The sequence below is a fragment of the Hevea brasiliensis genome, chromosome 16, assembly GCF_030052815.1.
Source record: "Hevea brasiliensis isolate MT/VB/25A 57/8 chromosome 16, ASM3005281v1, whole genome shotgun sequence".
Classification (NCBI taxonomy): domain Eukaryota; kingdom Viridiplantae; phylum Streptophyta; class Magnoliopsida; order Malpighiales; family Euphorbiaceae; genus Hevea; species Hevea brasiliensis.
The window spans coordinates 2,871,028-2,889,750 of record NC_079508.1 but is presented as its reverse complement, the minus strand read 5'-3'; the positions used below and the strand labels follow the sequence as shown (position 1 = coordinate 2,889,750).

The 18,723-nt window shown below is 34.7% G+C and overlaps 1 protein-coding gene across 2 annotated transcripts; it reads left to right on the top strand.

Annotated features, from left to right (window-relative positions):
- The first annotated feature begins 307 nt into the window (after window positions 1-307).
- LOC110639722 (cycloartenol synthase) lies at window positions 308-18,205 on the top strand. Of its 2 annotated transcripts, none has more exons than XM_058138840.1 (19): window positions 308-469; window positions 595-794; window positions 1,064-1,249; window positions 1,474-1,563; window positions 1,705-1,899; window positions 1,988-2,072; window positions 3,215-3,381; window positions 6,281-6,469; window positions 6,766-6,879; window positions 7,190-7,312; window positions 7,422-7,544; window positions 7,621-7,719; window positions 8,792-8,848; window positions 10,926-10,972; window positions 11,064-11,207; window positions 11,422-11,599; window positions 13,521-13,601; window positions 13,952-14,035; window positions 17,887-18,205. In XM_058138840.1, exons 2-19 carry the CDS (start codon window positions 597-599, stop codon window positions 17,998-18,000), a joined length of 2,274 nt encoding a protein of 757 aa, XP_057994823.1. In that variant the 5' UTR covers window positions 308-469; window positions 595-596; the 3' UTR covers window positions 18,001-18,205. The 2 variants fall into 2 exon arrangements, with proteins under 2 accessions (XP_057994823.1, XP_021646474.2); XM_021790782.2 differs by having other exon boundaries at window positions 314-469; window positions 583-794.
- Window positions 18,206-18,723: the final 518 nt, after the last annotated feature.

Genomic DNA, 18,723 nt, shown 5'->3' with positions numbered 1-18,723 from the left:
GTAGTTGAGGAGGCGGATGATGGTGGCCCACTTGTGCCGAAGAAAGAAGAGAAGGCTGATTGGACATAGGGATTGAGATGGGAGTGAAGCAAGGACATTGCAGGGAAGAAGCCATGGAGAGAGGCCGTTGGGTTTATCAGTTAATTAAAATATTATGAATTTAATCAAGGGTAATAGGGTCATTTCATTCTCCACTAACGACATTCTTTGACAGGAGGACCCTTTATTTGACAAAATTAAAACGCAGATAAACCATTGGCCGTTAATTTTGACACAACACATATAAAAGGTAATTTGCACTTAAAATAAAATAAATGAATTAAATAATAATAAAGCTATCGCTCTCTCAGAACAGAGAAGCGAGAAGTGGGAAGTGAAGTAGGCCGCTGCTGTTGCTTTTTTGGCTCTTCCGTGTTCAACAGAAAAGGGTCACACTCACATCAAAATCTCCGCAAAATCAACAAGCAAGGTAAATTGCGTGTGATTTCATCATTATCAAATCTCATCTCTGCATGCTCTTTTCTATGCAAAATCCCGTTAATGCCATTCAAATTCCAACACCAACTGCTGATTTCGGTTAAGGTGAAATATCAGAAATGTGGAAGCTGAAGATCGCCGAAGGAGGTAATCCCTGGCTCAGAACAACCAACAATCATGTTGGAAGACAAATATGGGAGTTTGATCCCAATCTCGGTTCTCCTGAGGAGCTTTTGGAGATCCAAAATGCTCGTCAAAATTTCACCAGTAATCGCTTTCACCAAAAGCATAGCTCAGATCTGCTCATGCGCATTCAGGTCTCTGCTTTCTCTGATTCACTGTACTTTCATTGGGTTTTGAACTCGTAATCTCTGCCTTTAAACCACTCTAGTATCACCTAACCTAAATTCATTGGTTCTTCTGATCTGTTCTATTCGTGCTATCTATGTTTGTTATTTTACAAAATTGATGTTTTAAAACCAATGAGCTTTAGCTCTGGAGTTGTTTTCAAAGTTGGTTGGTCTGTTGGAGCAAATGCCAAAAATGAAAAGTTTTAAAGTCAGTGTGCTTGATTTGTTGAATTTAGTTTGGCAAGGAAAATGCATTGGCTGAGGTATTGCCTCAAGTCAAAGTGAAAGACACTGAAGGTGTTACTGAGGAGGCAGTGACTACCACTTTGAGAAGGGCTTTGAATTTCTATTCCACTATTCAGGCCCATGATGGACATTGGCCTGGAGATTATGGGGGGCCTATGTTTCTTTTGCCTGGCTTGGTAAGTTCTTCTCTCTCTCTTCTTTTTCTTTCTCTCTCTCTCTTTCTTTTTTTTTTTTTTTTTTTCTCCAGATGGTAAGTGCTTCTCTTCTATGGGTTTAGTTACATTTTCGTTTTGGAAGCGTATGTTGGAAACTATTGGTTCTAATGTTTTTGTCCTTGTATACTTTGTCCTGTGAGAAAAGAATGGAATTCTTGATGTTTCTTATGGTTATTCTGATCCAGGTTATAACTCTTTCTGTCACTGGAGCACTGAATGCAGTTTTATCTGAGGAACATAAACGGGAGATGTGCCGCTACCTGTACAACCATCAGGCATGCGTGCCTTTCTTTCTTTCTCTGTTTCTGTTCTGTTCTGTTTTCGTTACTTTTTGTGTTTCAACAGTTGTACTGACCTTTTGTCTTATTAATCATACATGTGTCATAGGCTTTGTTAATGTGGTGATATAATTGCAGAACAGAGATGGTGGATGGGGCTTACACATCGAGGGGCCGAGCACCATGTTTGGTAGTGTCCTGTGCTATGTCACTCTAAGGTTGCTTGGCGAAGGGGTTAATGATGGGGAAGGGGCCATGGAGAGAGGACGTAGTTGGATTCTGGACCATGGTGGTGCTGCTGCAATAACATCATGGGGAAAAATGTGGCTTTCAGTTCTGTCTTTAAAACCAAATCTTCTTGGTTTGAGAAGTGATTTCATATTATTGGATTTTTGTGTAATTCTTTGCTTAATGGGAACAGGTACTGGGAGCATTTGAGTGGTCTGGCAATAATCCCCTGCCCCCTGAAATATGGCTTCTTCCGTATATTCTCCCCTTCCATCCAGGTTCTTGTCCTTGTGCATGTGTTCTGAGTGATGCTTTTATTTATTTTTTTTTTTTCACAAAAAGTGTTCTGAGTGATGCTTTTATTTATTTTTTTTTTTTCACAAAATGTATGTATCTACAAATTTTCTGGTGCGTGAGAATGTATAAGCTATTAAGCTTAGCACTACTCCCTACAAGATGCTAATTTGTGCAATATCAGTTTTTAAATTCTGACGCAAGATCAAAAAGCCTCAAATTCTGGAAGAGCAATTCAAGTAAAAGTGTTGACAGAATGAGAAAAAAAAAAAAAGAGAAATGGAGAGATGAGGCTTCAAAGAAACTCAAGAACTATTAAATGGTGCTCTAAAATGTTAATGCAAACCCAGAATAACACAAATATACATGAATGGCTCGGCAAGTGTGCCTACCTCTATGGATAGTCACATGCTTTCTCTACTATTAAAAGGAGAATGATAAAACCCTATTTATAGAGACTCTAGAGTTGCTCCTTATAGGAAAACTCAAAATTATAAAATAAGCCCCCAAATAATAGAACTGCCTTTGATTATTGTACTGCCCCTCCTCGCTGAACCTCCTTTTACCAGGGTCCTTTAGTGAACAATATTTTTTTCTTTAACAAATATGAGCCATGGATCCAACATGCCAATTTATTTTATTTTATTTTATTTTTTTTTATCTTCTTTCTTCATTAATAAAATCCTCTTTTATTTAAGAAGAAAAGCTGAAATATTTCCACCATGTAATTTTCAGTTGGTATGAAACTTTGTTAGGCTAATTATGATTTTGAATTTTTGATGTGCTTATTTTCATAGAAATTAGAGCCTAGCCTAAACATGACAGTCCCTTTTGCAACAGAAAAGGGAATAATGACGGAGAAATTGCATTTGCAATTAGACTTGTTTTGTTTGCATATTGTATTGGCTGGTTTTGTCAAGTAATTTTTAGAAACATGCATTATTTTCTTGTGTTGATTTGAGTCAAATGTTTCTTGGCTAATATGATCTTCACTCATGTGGTATATGACTATTTTTCTAGATTTTTTCAGAGGACTTCATTTGAATATGCTCAATTGTAAAAATTGGGCAAAATTTCTCACAGTTGTCCTTGTGGAAGTTGGAATGATATTTTTTCCTATCTACAGGGAGGATGTGGTGTCACTGTCGGATGGTCTATTTGCCAATGTCATATTTATATGGGAAGAGGTTTGTTGGCCCAATCACACCAACAGTTTTATCTTTGAGAAAGGAGATATTTACTGTCCCATATCATGAAATAGATTGGAATCAAGCACGCAACCAATGTGCAAAGGTTGGTAATTTTGTGTCTTAATCCTATCACAGCACAAGTTGAGTGTGGACATATTCTTATTTTGCCCCTTTTACAATCCTCTGCTATGCATCTAACATGTATATAAGACAACACTAAGGATGTCAAGATAATTGTTGCAGCAAGCAGGTGAAATAGGTGAGACTTTTTGAAACACAAATAATGTGATAAGGGCAATGCTGGCATTGTAAATTATCAAATGCTAAAATATAACCAGTAAATATAAATCAAATAATTGAAACTCCTTTCATTGTACATGTGATTAGGGGTGTCCATGGTTTGTCATAGGGTTTTAAATACTTCCAAATACATATTGGTTTTTAGCCTATTAAGTTAACAAAAGTGCAAGGGGCGCCAAGAGGTCCTGGAGTATAGGTGCAATGCAAGGTGTGCACGGCACACCTAAGTGAAGCAAGGTGCAAAAATTAAAAAAAAAATCATCAAAAAAAAATAAATGTGAATAATTTATCATAATTCAAATAACATAAGGTAATTATTTTAGTTTGTTTGCTTGATGGTTATAGAATTTTATTGGCATGATAAAATTTTATCTCAAATCATATACATTTAATTGTTATTTATCTTTAATATCTTTAAACAATGTGGTAGTGAGAAAGTAATTAAAGAGACAAACTATACACTTATTTCATTTCATTTTAATTTCTTCCATTATAAATTCCCCAAATCATAATTAGCAGAGTCGAACATTCTGCAATTTTGATTGCTACATAATTCAATGGCAGCAACAAGAAATTTTCTACCACAAGAAAAAAAATTCAAAATCCCTAAAAGCCTTAATCACACGAAATAATAACTGATTGTCCATAATTCTTAACATAAAAAAATATAAGAAAAAAAAAAACAGCATGCAAGAGTGCAAGATTAGAACAACAATTTCAGTGTCGGTGGCAAAAAAGAAAGTAGCTTGCTAACATGAATTCAGGAAGGAAAAGCAAAAAGAGAAAAGAAAACCCAAATGGGTGGGGGAGAGAGGAGCAATTATAATCCTAGGAGCAATAGAGGCCTAGTTTAGATCATCATCATCTTATTTTTCTTCTTCTTAGTCTTTGCTGCAGTTTGACTAGTATTGCGATACGATGAAAGGGTAAAAAAAAAAATAATTGCCCCTTTTTAATTTGTTCCCTCGATTGGGCATGCTGGGTGGCACCTCAAACGCTTAGAGGTGGGCAACTCACTCCAGTGCTCCTAGGCTCGCCTGAGTGAGGCCAATCGAGAGCACAAATTAAAAGGCAGGGGCAATTTTTTGCCCTTTCATTGCTTTGTAAGACTAGTCACGCCACAACAAAGATTGAGAAGAAGATAATGATGATGATAATTTGACTTGGGCCTCTACTGTCTTGTTCTCGGCTTCTGTAATCTTCAGATCCAACTATTTATTTTTATTATTATTATTATTATTATTATTATTATTTCCTTCATTCTTCTTGCTATTCTCTCTCCCTCAACCATTTGGGGTTTATTTTCTCTTTTATGCTTTCTTGTTCTGAATTCTTGCTGGCTGCTGCTTTTTTTTTATTGCCAACACTAAAACTGTTGAGCAAGTCCTACACTCTTACATGCTGCGTTTGTTTGTTTTTTTTTTTTTTTTTTTTTGTAATTTTGAATGTTATAGAATAAGACACAAGCTGTTATTATTTTGTGTGATTATGACTTTTAGGGATTTTCAATTGTTTTTGTTTTAGTAGCAGAAAGTTTCTTGTTGTTGCCATTGAATCGAGTAGCCATTAAAATGGCAAAACATTCAATTTTGCTAATTATAATTTGGGGAATTTATAATGGAAGAAATTAACATGAAATAAGTGTATGGTTTGTGTCTTTAACTATTTTCTCACTGCCATATTGTTTAAATATGTTAAAGATTAATTGCAATTAAATGTATATTATTTGTGATAAAATTTTATTATGCTAGTATAATTCTATAACCATGAAAGTAGATAAACTAAAATAATTTATGTTGTTGAAATTTGATAGATTATTCACATTTACTTGATTTTTGATATATATATATATATATATATATTTATCTTGTCTTTTTAATCTTGTCTCACTCAGGCGCGCACCTTGGTCCTTGCGCCTAGGCTCCAGGACCCTTTGGTGCGCCTTGCGCCTTTGATAACTATTGTTCTAATTTATTATATTAGCTTAATGGACCACTGTGGACTATGAAAGGTATATTTATTTATTATTCTACATGTTACATTTATTTTACATGGATATATACCATTATTAATTGGCTTTGAAAATTTGTGCCAAATCCTATAGTTTAATTCCATTTGATTCTTGATTCACAAGATAGGGTGGAAAACTTTTTTTTTTTGTGGAGTTGTGCTTGCTCTACTGTGATGTGGAGCTCGTAGATTAGGAAGATTTTGTCTTTTAATCTTTTATGAGATAAAGTTGCCTTCTCAACTTATTTGCGGGATTAAGCATTTGGAGCTTTCAAAAGAGTGTGTTTGGGTGTTATGGAAAATGATTGGAAGGCAATTGATTTACTAGTTTATTGTTCTTTCTTAGCTCTGTTGTGTTTTATATGTTCATGCTTGGGGAATATCTTATATTCTAGATGTGTGCTCTTTCTTATCTAGTTTCCTTTTCCCAATCCAAATAAGAAAATCATAAAGACAGTTGCCAATCAGAAAAGTGATATACTTGATTATTCTGAATTAAGCATAAAAATTTGGTTTCACTTTGATGTGGGTTCAAGAACTTGTAGTGTCATGTAAGAGAAATGCTACACTCCTGAAGTACTGGATTCTATTTCTGTTTTGGCAACCTTTCAATGTTTTCCTAAAACTTATTACTCTCTCTGTCTCTCTTATATATATATATATATATATATATATATATATATATTTTGCAGGAAGATTTGTACTACCCACATCCCTTGGTGCAAGATGTACTTTGGGCACTTCTTGATAAGTTTGTTGAACCTATTTTACTGCGTTGGCCTGGAAAAAGGTTGAGAGAAAAGGCCCTTCATGTTGCAATTGAGCACATACACTATGAAGATGAAAACACTCGTTACATATGCATAGGACCAGTGAACAAGGTGTGGATTTTCAGGTGTTTCAACATTGCTAAATTTTTGTAAAAAGTTGCTTGCACTTAATTATAGAGAAACCATGGATCATTTAGAGTGAAAGGCCTGCTATGTGTTCCAAGTTCCAATCAATTTGATTCTTTTAATGCTTTCTTAGATGCCTCTTCTGGATTATTTGTCAGTTCTTTTTCTTTCATCCTTATCATTGTCCCATGAATGTGCAATAATGTGTTCCTTCTTCTTCTTCTTCTTCTTCTTCTTCTTACTTTTTTTTTTTTTTTGTTTTATCATCATTTTGTATACAGGTGTTAAATATGCTCTGCTGTTGGGTGGAGGACCCAAATTCAGAAGCTTTCAAGCTACATCTTCCGAGAATATATGATTACCTCTGGATCGCTGAAGATGGAATGAAAATGCAGGTCTCATATATCTACCTACCTCCAACTGATAAATAGTTTGCTGCATAAACACTTTGTGTGGGACATTGGCAAGGTTTCTAGGAACACTGAAAGAGAATTTAATCACTGATACAGTTTTGCTTCATATGTATTCATGCAACTAGTATGGTGGCTTTTTCTATATGTAATATGTAACACCAACTGAGATCTGTAGTTGTTATGATATTGCAAAATGAGATTTTATAAGTCCTTATTGTTAATTTGTTTGTTCAGCTTTATTCTGAACTTTGGTATCAAAATTATCTTCTATAAGAGAATAAATATGTTGCAGGGTTATAATGGAAGTCAATTGTGGGACACATCTTTTGCAGTTCAAGCAATTTTGTCAACAAATCTTGTTGAGGAATATGGTCCAACTTTAAGAAAAGCACATACATACATTAAAAAATCGCAGGTGTTTTTTCCCTTCTTAAGTCTTCATATTTGTTGAAGATTAAATGATATATATAGCCATTTAACTCTTGTAACATTGATCTCTATTGATCCATTTTCTTTGTTTGAAGGTTATGGAAAATTGTTCCGGAGATCTTAAACTTTGGTATCGTCACATTTCAAAAGGTGCATGGCCTTTTTCAACTGCAGATCATGGATGGCCCATCTCAGACTGCACTGCAGAGGGATTAAAAGTAATGGTTCAAGATATTAGTATATCTCCTTTCACTTAATTTGTTTCTCATAACTAACAAAGATTATGTTTTCCAGGCCGTTCTCTTGCTATCAAAAATTCCCTCAGAGATTGTTGGGGAAGCATTAGATGCAAACCGTTTATATGATGCAGTGAATATTGTTCTGTCATTGCAGGTAATTTATGCTCTGCTATTCTGATTCCTGAACCTGACAAACCATATTATTTTGCTAATAGAAGTTCCTCTGTTATCAATGTTTTGGGTTAATAAGTGGCAACATACAGATTCTGTGTTCAAACATTTTTGCAGGTTGATCATTAGATATTATAGATATTCTAATTTAAGAAATTTTGAAATTCATGGTGGACTGTGGAAGTGGGCTCTGCTAGTGGGCTTGAGTCATTGGGCTCTAGCTTGTCAAAATGGTCTAAGTCATTTTGTACTTATTAATTGAAAATTTGTACTTTTGGAAAACAGGTTGATGAAACAAGTGGTTTTTACTCATTGTAGCAATTGATTTTTCTGTTTTAAGATATCAAGTAACAAAGCAAGTATGCTTTAATGTTGACAATTAGTCACCAAAAACCAAAACTAACATCCATAGTCAAATACTTGCCGCAAATAAGTATAGGTCTATTAGTATTACTCTTGCTTGGAACACTTTGTGTCATTGCTTATGGAGGGCTTATTGCATTGGCTATATTTATTAAACATTTTTCCCTTTGTTTTCTCTACCATTCAAATTTGATACATCTGGCGAGTTTTTCTAATATCCTTCTAGAAAAATTATGGTGAGTTTTTAGTGCTATCTATAATATGTTGACTATAATGCTGTCATAACACTTGATTCTTTCTCATCGTCATTTGAGAAGTACATTAGAATGATAATTCAGTTATTTTTGCTCATCTACTAAAATTTTCTAATGGACAAAATAAGATCTCTTTCTTTTTCGCATTCTATTTAATAATCAATGTTCATCCATGCTCTTATCCCATGCAAATTATGTTTCTAATGATGTTCACAAATCTGATTGCAAACACATACAGGGATGAAAAAAAGAGAGCAATTTTAAATATGTGGAGATCATTGTAGTCTGACTTTTTAAAGGCAGTACATCACATTGTGGAAATCTTCAGAAACTAATTATTCATGAATGTTCTCTGTTTTCCTGCCATATCTTTACATTAGCATTTTCAAGGGATAGATAAATTGCCCGATTCATGGATTGTTTTCCTACACTTTGCAGAATGGTGATGGCGGCTTTGCCACATATGAGCTCACAAGATCTTACAGGTGGTTGGAGGTAATGTTTATCAAATGTTTCTTGTGTTAATTGTAATTTACTTAATTTGTTATTTTAATTTTGCATTTTAAAGAAATTGTTTGAGGCGTGGATTCAATAAAACCATGTTCTCTAAAGTATTTACTATCTAGCTATGCTTGGTTACTTCTTAACTAGCTTGAACTTGGCTCTAGCTTGACTAAGCATCAAGTTGCGTCTTTTGAGCTCAGCTTGGTTAAATTCCACTTAGACCTTAGTTAATCAAACAGTCAAGGCAAAGGTTGAAAGACCACAATATGAATATGGTGTTATATGCTTAAAGATAGGGAGGGTGGGCCATTTGCATGAAAAGGAACATGAGAGGAGGGGTTCTTAATAGATACAGAAAGGGAGGGATCTTCTATATGGGACAAACCCAAAATTTTTATACTTTTATTTTTTCTGTGATTTTATTGCTTAGCAGAATATTTTTATTGCCATTATCTTTTGTTTTGAGTATTGAGACAAATTACCTATCATCGCTAAAGTTTCACGATATTCCATAATCTGAGGCTAATATCTAGCTATATTCATTGTTTAAATGTCAAATTTTAATAGCGTAAATTCTTCTAATGTTCAATAAACTAAAGATTTATCTTCATTGTGGTCACAAATTCTTCTTAGAACTCTAATCTTGTATTCTGTTGTTTTTTCCCCTTACAGTAGCCAGTAGCCACACATCATAGCTGGTTGAATTGCAGTCATCAACTTATTCTTCAACTTAGCTAGTATTTTGCAATCACAGTAGACTCATTATCACACTTGGCAAATTCATCCATCCTACTTTAATCTTGTGGTTTACATCCTACTTGCTTCCCTCATCTCTTTGTTTGATAGATCCTAAATATTTGGAATGTGTTTTGTGCGACCTTGACACTAGCTAAGCTAACATAACCTCGTCAATTGCTAAATTGCAATGCTTATATAACCTCGTCAATTGCTAAATTGCAATGCTTATACTCTGTTTAGTTCTACTCGAAGCCTTTAGTCTCTAGGGTGCTTGTCCATGGCTTCCCTTTTAACTCCAATCCAGGTTGTCCATAACCAAGCAAAGAGGTAAGGGCTCTAGGCCATCCCGCAGTCCAACTCATTTAGGGAAATCTTATGTCACCTCCAACTGTTCAAATACTAGTGATTGCCCCTTGTTATGTATCTTTCAAGACCTTTATGTGTCTAATGTATTCCAAATGCGATCAGAGAACACCTATAAGAAAACTTTTTCATAAACTCTCTCTAGATTGATAAAAACCATACGGCATCTTTCTTTTTTATTTTTTCTCAAACTTCTCCATCAATCTCTTACTAGAAAAATTACTTCCTTATTTGATCTTAAAACAAAACTGGTTATTAGAGGTAGACAGCTAGTTGCATTTCATCATAATCTATGTTCCATTACTCTTGTGAAGCTTCATTCTGTGACTCACAAGCTTGATACCTTTATAGTTTGAGTAACTTTATATATCTTCTGTATTATTAAATAAAGGGACAAAGGTGCTCTGAACTACTTATTGGGCTTTTCCCTTTGATAAATCTTATAAAACAATTTAGTTAGCACACAGCTTCTACTTGCGTAAGACACTTCCAAACTTAATAGGGATGCCATCTGACTGGCATATTTACCCATCTTTTTCTTCTTTAAAGCATCCATACTTCTGAGGTTCAAATTCTCCAAGTGTAGTTAACCTTCTTTTCTTCACTAGAATACTATGATCTCCAAAGCTGCCTATTTGGCTACCATTAAGAGACTATATAAGTAGTTTCCCCAGCTTTCTTTAATTTCCTCTTCTTTTACCAAAACCTTGCCTTCATCATCATTTATACACCTGATTTGATTTATGTCTTGGCATTTCTTGTCCCTTATCATTGCTAATTTTTAGATATCTTTCACCCCTTATTGATATGATACTTCTCATATTATATTTAAGAAACATTCATTTGTTTATGTAGGTTTTGTTTGAAGAATATAGAAGCAGCAATGAATATATTCCTCTGTTTTATATCTTTGCAATTTGGTTGTCTCATTTAATAACTTTTGCCTTCCTCCACTTTGCCATTTCAGTTGATCAACCCTGCTGAAACTTTTGGTGACATTGTCATTGATTACCCGTAAGTTATATGCATATTCAGTTAATCAAGCAGTGTATGCTTTTGTCTCTTTTATTGTTACATTTAACATGAACTTAAAACATCTCTGTAGTTATGTTGAATGTACTTCTGCTGCAATTCAAGCTCTGACATCATTTAATAAACTACATCCTGAACATCGGCGAGAGGAAATAGAAAGTTGTATCAAAAAGGCAACTGAGTTCCTAGAAAAAATACAGGCGGAGGATGGCTCATGGTTTGCTCCTCTTCCCTCAATAAATAAATATCATTTGGATGACCTATTCATCAATTCCATAAACTCTTTATCTGCATTCCCATTTTCTGTGTAATGGTTATCGGGATTTGCCAATGTGATCTTTTTTAAAGTACCTTAGATGTATGATTTCAATTGCTTCAATTGAAAATTTTGTTCGTTATTCGATTATTTCTTTAAATGTGAAATTGAACAGGTATGGCTCATGGGGTGTTTGCTTCACCTATGGTACATGGTTTGGCATAAAAGGGTTGGTGGCTGCTGGAAAGAACTTAAATAATTGCTCTAGTATCCGTAAAGCTTGTGATTTTCTTCTTTCTAAACAGTGCCCTTCTGGTTGCTGGGGAGAGAGTTATCTTTCATGTCAACAAAAGGTATGATATCATTGTGTGATATATTTTCTAAGCAACAGCTGGTAAAGAATATTGAACTGTGTGGTTGCTTTGAGAATGCCAAATAGATTCTCATAGCTAGTGGAAAAAAACGACCTTATAGAATATTAAAATTGAAAAAGATGAAATCCAAAGAAAAGAATGGGTAAGAGTGAAGAATAAAGTTATCAAATTCTGATAAAAATCACAATAGAATGTTTTAATAACAAATAATGAAATTACTTGAGAAGATAATCCATAGCAGTCCCTTGTGTCTAGATTTGGGAAATTAAGGAAAAGGCCAAAAAACTCTCAAAGTTAGTTTAGGCAGCATTGCAAACAAATTATATTTTATAGGTTCAGCACTGGGAATGCCTGCATGATCACACCATCTTAATCACCTCTCTCAACTTCTTTCAGTGGATGCCACTTCCACTTTGGTCTTTATATTCCTGCACGCCAATCTCAGCATCCTCATATCTGAGCTGGCATTTTTTTTTTTTATGTTTCTTTATTTCTTAATACTCATCAAATACCATACTTGGCGAGAATATGGCCTATCAAAAGTTCCCTTTCAACTTGGTTGGCATTTTATCACAAAGACTCTTGACGCAGTCTGTTATCAAAAGCACAAGGCTACAAGACCCTTATTGCCTAAGTAACTAGTACAAAAATGTCTGCACCACCGTGCATATAGAAAATTGAACTTTGTCCCTTTTAGCAAAGGAAGAAGGTGGGAGTTTTTTTTTTTTTTTTGATAGAGAAAATAAAGGAGAAAAAGACTTTGCTGATACACCACCCCCAAAAAAAAAAAAAAAAAAAAAAAGAAGATAACAAATCAAACAAAAAAGAGAGTAAACAAGGGAAAGAGCAAATTTACCTGTATTCCAATGGTGAATCAGAACCATGATAGGTACCATTTAAGAAAGGAGTAGAGGGTATTTAAACATTTTAATTAAGCAGTAGTGGAGACTGCTGGATTGTAAAATGGAAGATATTCTAGAATAAGCTATTGTTGATAGAGTTGGAGTTTTCTTTTCATTGTTGATATAATTTGTTATAGCTTGATATTCACCTTCCTACTAATAATAGCTGGGAATAATGATAATCAAGGACAATGCATGTATATTTTGAGGGAAGAAATGGAATAAAAAAGAGGCGCACACCCAAAATGCCTGGTGTCTGGAATAAATGCAGTCGTAATCATGTTTTATTAACATAACATTTTCTGGACCCCTATAAGACTAAGCATGTGCCTTGGGTTGCTTTAGCACCTAATTAGGTGCACACATTTAACTACCATAGTCACAGTTCTCCATTTTATCTATTCTGCTTTAATCCTGTAATTGACATCCTCCATTCCTTAATCCAATAATTGGGATCCTCATTCTCACTATTCCCATTAGAAATTTGGAATGTGTGGGAGGCCTAACCCTATTTCACGCACTTCCCCTTCCATTACTAAAATGATGTGTACATCCTTTTTGTACTTAGCTTGGAACCCTTGGACTCATTCAAAATCAAGCACTTCGTTTCTGGAATTTTAGAAAAAAAGGAAATCCAACACTTTAGTTCCTTGTGTATATATAAGTAAGTCCAAAATGATGTAATTTTGATAAAAGAAAATAAAAGGGCTAAATTTTTGGATTTGTTGAAGCTCAAGAACAATCAAAGTGTTTGATTTTGACAAGGGGAGGATCAAAATGTGCATTAGAGAATTGTTTGATGTGCTAGTTAATGACCAGATTGTGGGATGTAACTGTGTAGTTAAAAGAAATATTAGTGCTTTTTTTTTTTTTTTTCTGGTTCTTGTTTTTCCTCTTCTTTTTACTCATGTCACAGGACAGGATAAATATTATTATGAGTTCAATACTCCTTGTATGCATTTTTATATGCCAATATTTGTCTGTTTTTTCATTCTCAGGTTTATTCCTATCTTGAAGGCAACAAGTCTCATGTGGTCAACACTGCTTGGGCTATGTTGAGTCTTATTGATGCTGGACAGGTAGATATCTAATTTTACAATTTTGATGTGGAATTGCATAGTATGAGCTGAGACCTATGTACTTGTATGGTTGGGTGTTGTAGTCCATCTGATCTTTTCCTTCATTGGAAATGGTCTAGCACTGTCTAGTGTTTAGAAAAGATATGCTTTGCTCTTTTGTATAAGTATAAATCACAACTACTTTGTCATAGTCCACATGATGAATTTGTATAAAAATTTGAATGTTTCAATTGGTAGGACCTAAAAGATAGGACTTGTATACTGTGGTAATACACTTTTAATTTGATTCATTTTAACTTATTCTGTGCTTAGACAAAATTTTCTTTGACACACTTTTGAATATTGAGCAGGCTGAGAGAGATCCAACACCGTTGCACCGTGCGGCAAGATATTTAATAAATGCTCAGATGGAAAATGGAGATTTTCCGCAGCAGGTAACTTTGCGATATTTGATGTGTTTGGTTTGATTTGTGTTGCTACTTGGGCTAGTGATGGAAATTTTGATACCATTGATTTGTTACGAGTCAGCTTCTCAAGATTTTGATCCTAGTCAACTTTTTAATATTATGTTTTATGCAAGAAAGAAGTCAACTCAACTCAACTCAACTAAGCCTTTATCCCAAAAATTTGGGGTCGGCTATATGGATTCGCTTTTTCCACTCTGAACGATTTTGGGTTAAATCCTCAGAAATGTGTAATGCTTCTAAGTCATGTTGTACTACTCTCCTCCAAGTTAATTTAGGTCTACCCCTTTTTTTCTTTTTATCCTCTAACCTAATGTGCTCTACTTGTCTAACTGGAGCCTCCGTATGTCTACGCTTCACATGACCAAACCACCTCAATCTCCCTTCTCTCAACTTATCTTCAATTGGCACCACTCCTACCTTTTCTCTGATACTCTCATTACGGACTTTATCTAGTCTAGTATGGCCACTCATCCACCTTAACATTCTCATCTCTGCAACTCTTATCTTAGATGCATACGACTCTTTCAGTGCCCAACACTCACTACCATATAACATAGCCGGTCGTATGGCTGTACGTTAAAATTTTCCTTTTAATTTATTGGGAATCTTACGATCACATAAAACTCCCGTGGCACGTCTCCACTTCAACCATCCGGCTTTAATCCTATGACTAACATCCTCCTCACATCCCCCATCTACTTGAAGGACTGAGCCTAGATATTTAAAGTGATTACTTTGGGACAAGACACCCCATTCAAACTAACTCCTTCCCTACCACCAGTTTGGCCTTCACTGAACTTGCAATGCATGTATTCTGTCTTCGTTCTACTTAACTTAAAACCCTTTGACTCTAGAGTACTTCTCCAAAGTTCTAGCTTCCTATTGATTCCTTCTCGTGTCTCATCTATCAGAACAATATCATCCGCAATCATCATGCACCAAGGAATACTCTCTTGTATATGTTTCGTCAGTTCATCTAGAACTAATGTAAACAGGTAAGGGATTATGGCTGATCCTTGGTGTAATCCAATTGAGATCGGAAAATCACTTGTGTCCCCTCCCACTGTGCGCACAATAGTAGTTGCTCCTTCATACATATCTTTCAATACTTGTATGTACCTAATAGATACCCTCTTTTGTTCTAACACATTCCATAAGATCTCTCTTGGAACACTATCATAAGCCTTCTCCAAATCAATAAAACCATGTGTAGATCTTTCTTCATCTCTATATTTCTCCATCAAGCTTCTAATGAGAAAGATCGCTTCCATAGTTGAACAATGGGCATGAAACCAAATTGATTAAGAGAGATAGAAGTATCATGACGTAGTCGATGCTCCACAACTCTCTCCCACAACTTCATAGTATGGCTCATGAGTTTAATTCCCTATAGTTTGAGCAACTCAGATGTCTCCTTATTTTTAAAAATAGGTACTAAAATACTCTTCCTCCATTCATCGGGCATTTTCTTTGAGTTTAGAATCTTATTAAATAATTTAGTTAACCATGCCACTCCCATATCTCCCAAATACTTCCACACTTCAATTGGTATTTCATCGGGTCCACAGGCTTTACCCACTTTCATTCTCTTAAGTGCTTCCTTTACTTCTAAAGATCGAATCCTTCTAGTATAATTTACATTCTTTTCTATTGTTCTATAATCTATATTCACGCTATTACCATTTTGACTATTATTAAAGAGATCATTAAAATAATTTCTCCATCTTTCTTTAATGTCCACATCTTTCACCAACACTTTTCCTTCTTTATCCTTAATGCACCTAACTTGATTGAGATCTTGACATTTCCTTTCTCTACTCCTTGCTAATCTATAAATATCTTTCTCCCCTTCTTTAGTTCCAAGTTTCTCATATAACTTTTCAAAGGCCTGTGCTCTTGCTTGACTAACTGCCTTTTTTGCCTCTTTCTTTGCTATCTTGTACTGTTCATATGCCTCATTATTATCACATTTAGGTAATTTCTTATACCATTCCCTTTTTCTCTTCACCGCCTTTTGTACTTCCTCATTCCACCACCATCTCTCTTTTGAGGGTGGTCCATGTCCTTTAGACTCTCCAAGTACTTTTCTAGCTACTTCTCTAATCTTTGATGCCATCTGTATCCACATATCATTGGCCTCCATATCTAGCTTCCATACTTCGGACTCGAGAAGCTCATTTTTGAACTTCACTTGCTTTACTCCTTTGAACTCCCACCACTTTGTTCGAGCTACACTATTTCTTCTAACCTTACTTGAATTGTTCCTAAACTTGACATCCAAGACCACCAACCTATGTTGACTTGTTAAAGCCTCTCCTGGAATGACCTTGCAATCCTTGCATAGAGCTCTATTTGTCTTCCTGGTTAAGAGGAAGTCGATTTGGCTTCTATGTTGCCCACTTTTGAAAGTCACTAAATGTGACTCTCTTTTTATAAAGTAGGTATTTGCTAGTATTAGGTCGTATGCCATAGCAAAATCCAGGATGCTTTTTCCCTCCTCATTTCGACTGCCAAAACCAAAACCTCCATGAACATTCTCATAACCTTGCCTATCACTTCCTACATGTCCATTCAAATCTCCACCAATGAAAACATTCTCTTCATTCGGTATGCTTTGCATTAAATCATCCATATCTTCCCAAAACCTTTGTTTACTCTCACTGTCTAGTCCTATTTGTGGGGCATAAGCACTAACTATATTTATTGTTTCTCCTTCTAGTACTAGCTTTACTAGTATAATTCTATCTCCTACTCTTTTCACAGCTACTACTGCGTCTTTCAATGTTCTGTCTATGATTATACCCACTCCGTTCTTATTTCTCTCCTTTCCGGTAAACCACAGTTTGTACCCTGAATTACCCACTTCCTTACTTTTCTCTCCTACCCATTTAGTCTCCTGAATGCAAGCAATATTCACCCTTCTCCTTTCCAAGGTATCCACAAGCTCCATTAATTTTCCTGTAAGTGATCCAACATTCCAAGTACCAACCCTGATCCTCCTCCTATCCTGCTCCTTCCTAATTGGTCTCCTTCTATGATATCTTCTATTGTTTTCTATATCTATCTTGTGTTCTGTTCCACTATTTGTTCTACTATCTGTCCTATGGACTAACTTCTTTACCCACACCCGTCCATGATGTGGGAACCCTTGCTCACTTAACACCACACCCGGGCGCCGGCATGGCGCGTCGCTTTCGGTGAACGCCCTACACCCTTGCATATTTATCACTACACCCGGGCTCCGATGTAGCGCGTCGTTAGTAGAGGACGCCCCAACGTTTATATCATTTGAATCCATATCATAGGGTGTGACGAAATTTTTACGCTGGTTGTCACCTATGCAAGAAAGAAGTCGAGTAAGAAAAATCCATCCTCACATGACCATAATTGATTGGAGGATAGAATTGCCACCATTCAATGAGCTTAGGTACTGAACTTATCAAAATTAAAAGTGAGGGCCTAAAAAAAAAAAAAGACGATGGAGTATGAAATTAAATTGGTAATTAGGCATTTTAAAATTATAAAATCTTGTTAATTAGAAAAAGGTCAAAATTAATAAACAAAGTTTGCTAAAATGAAAAAGATTAAATAATTTAACTTTGTGCATGGTCAATAGTATATAGCATACATATTAATTTGTATTTCATTTGTTCTAAAAATAGGAATTTAGGGTTTAATTGAAATAAGTAAATTATGAGGCGTTTGTTTACACATATTAAGATAGTATCAATTTTACATTATCGTTTATCCTAGTTTACCCGTGATCTCTAATGCTATTTATTTACTTAATCTCTTCTCTTTTGTTTATTCTTTGCCAGGAAATCATGGGAGTTTTCAACAAGAATTGTATGATCACTTATGCAGCTTACAGGGATATTTTTCCCATTTGGGCATTGGGAGAATACCGTTGCCGGGTATTGCAGGCTTCGTAAAATAACCAATGGAAATAATACCATTTCGGGTTACTACTTCTGTTTGGCCTCTTAGCCAGTTTTCTCAGTTTTTGGAAAGATAGTTGGGATTGAGCTGTAGCATTTTAATGAAGAAAAAAAAAATTAACGGAAATTATTAGCGTTTACTCTTTGATCTTTTTTTGGTCATTATTTTTATTCAATGGAAATTATTGGTTTCAAACAATCATGTTATATTTTGCTAGTCCAAGGAATCAACTAAGCTTTTGCTCACGTATATAAATATAATTGTTATTGGTATATTATTTAATTGAATAAGATATGGTTATATGGTGATTTTCCTATATATTTAATTTAGTTAAAATGTTTTAAGAGATGTTTATAAAAGAAACTGTGAAATTATAAAGGATATAATGCAAAGAATAAATATAAATTAAAAGTTATTATAAAACAAAAAATAAAATGTCCATAAAATATATATAATTATAGTTGACAATGAAAAGGTGATTTGAGAGTTTATATTTTAAAAGTAGTGTGATATAATACGTCAAAGAGCAAAAGTAAATGAATGGAAGAATAGAGTTTAAGAAAGCAAAAGAATGAGAGAATTTTATTGTTAAACCCTTAATGTAGCTCTCTTATTATTTCAAGTTGTTAATATAGAAAGTCACAGGATGATATAGCGTGAGCCTATTTTGGTGTTCAACTTTATGATATTTATTATATACGTAACAGAAGTAGGAA

Coding starts and splice junctions, on each gene's coding strand:
- LOC110639722 (XM_058138840.1), top strand. CDS start 597: ATGTGGAAGCTGAAGATCGCCGAAGGAGGTAATCCCTGGCTCAGAACA. Junction 7,545..7,620: donor GCACTGCAGAGGGATTAAAA/GTAATGGTTCAA, acceptor TATGTTTTCCAG/GCCGTTCTCTTGCTATCAAA. Junction 7,720..8,791: donor ATATTGTTCTGTCATTGCAG/GTAATTTATGCT, acceptor TACACTTTGCAG/AATGGTGATGGCGGCTTTGC.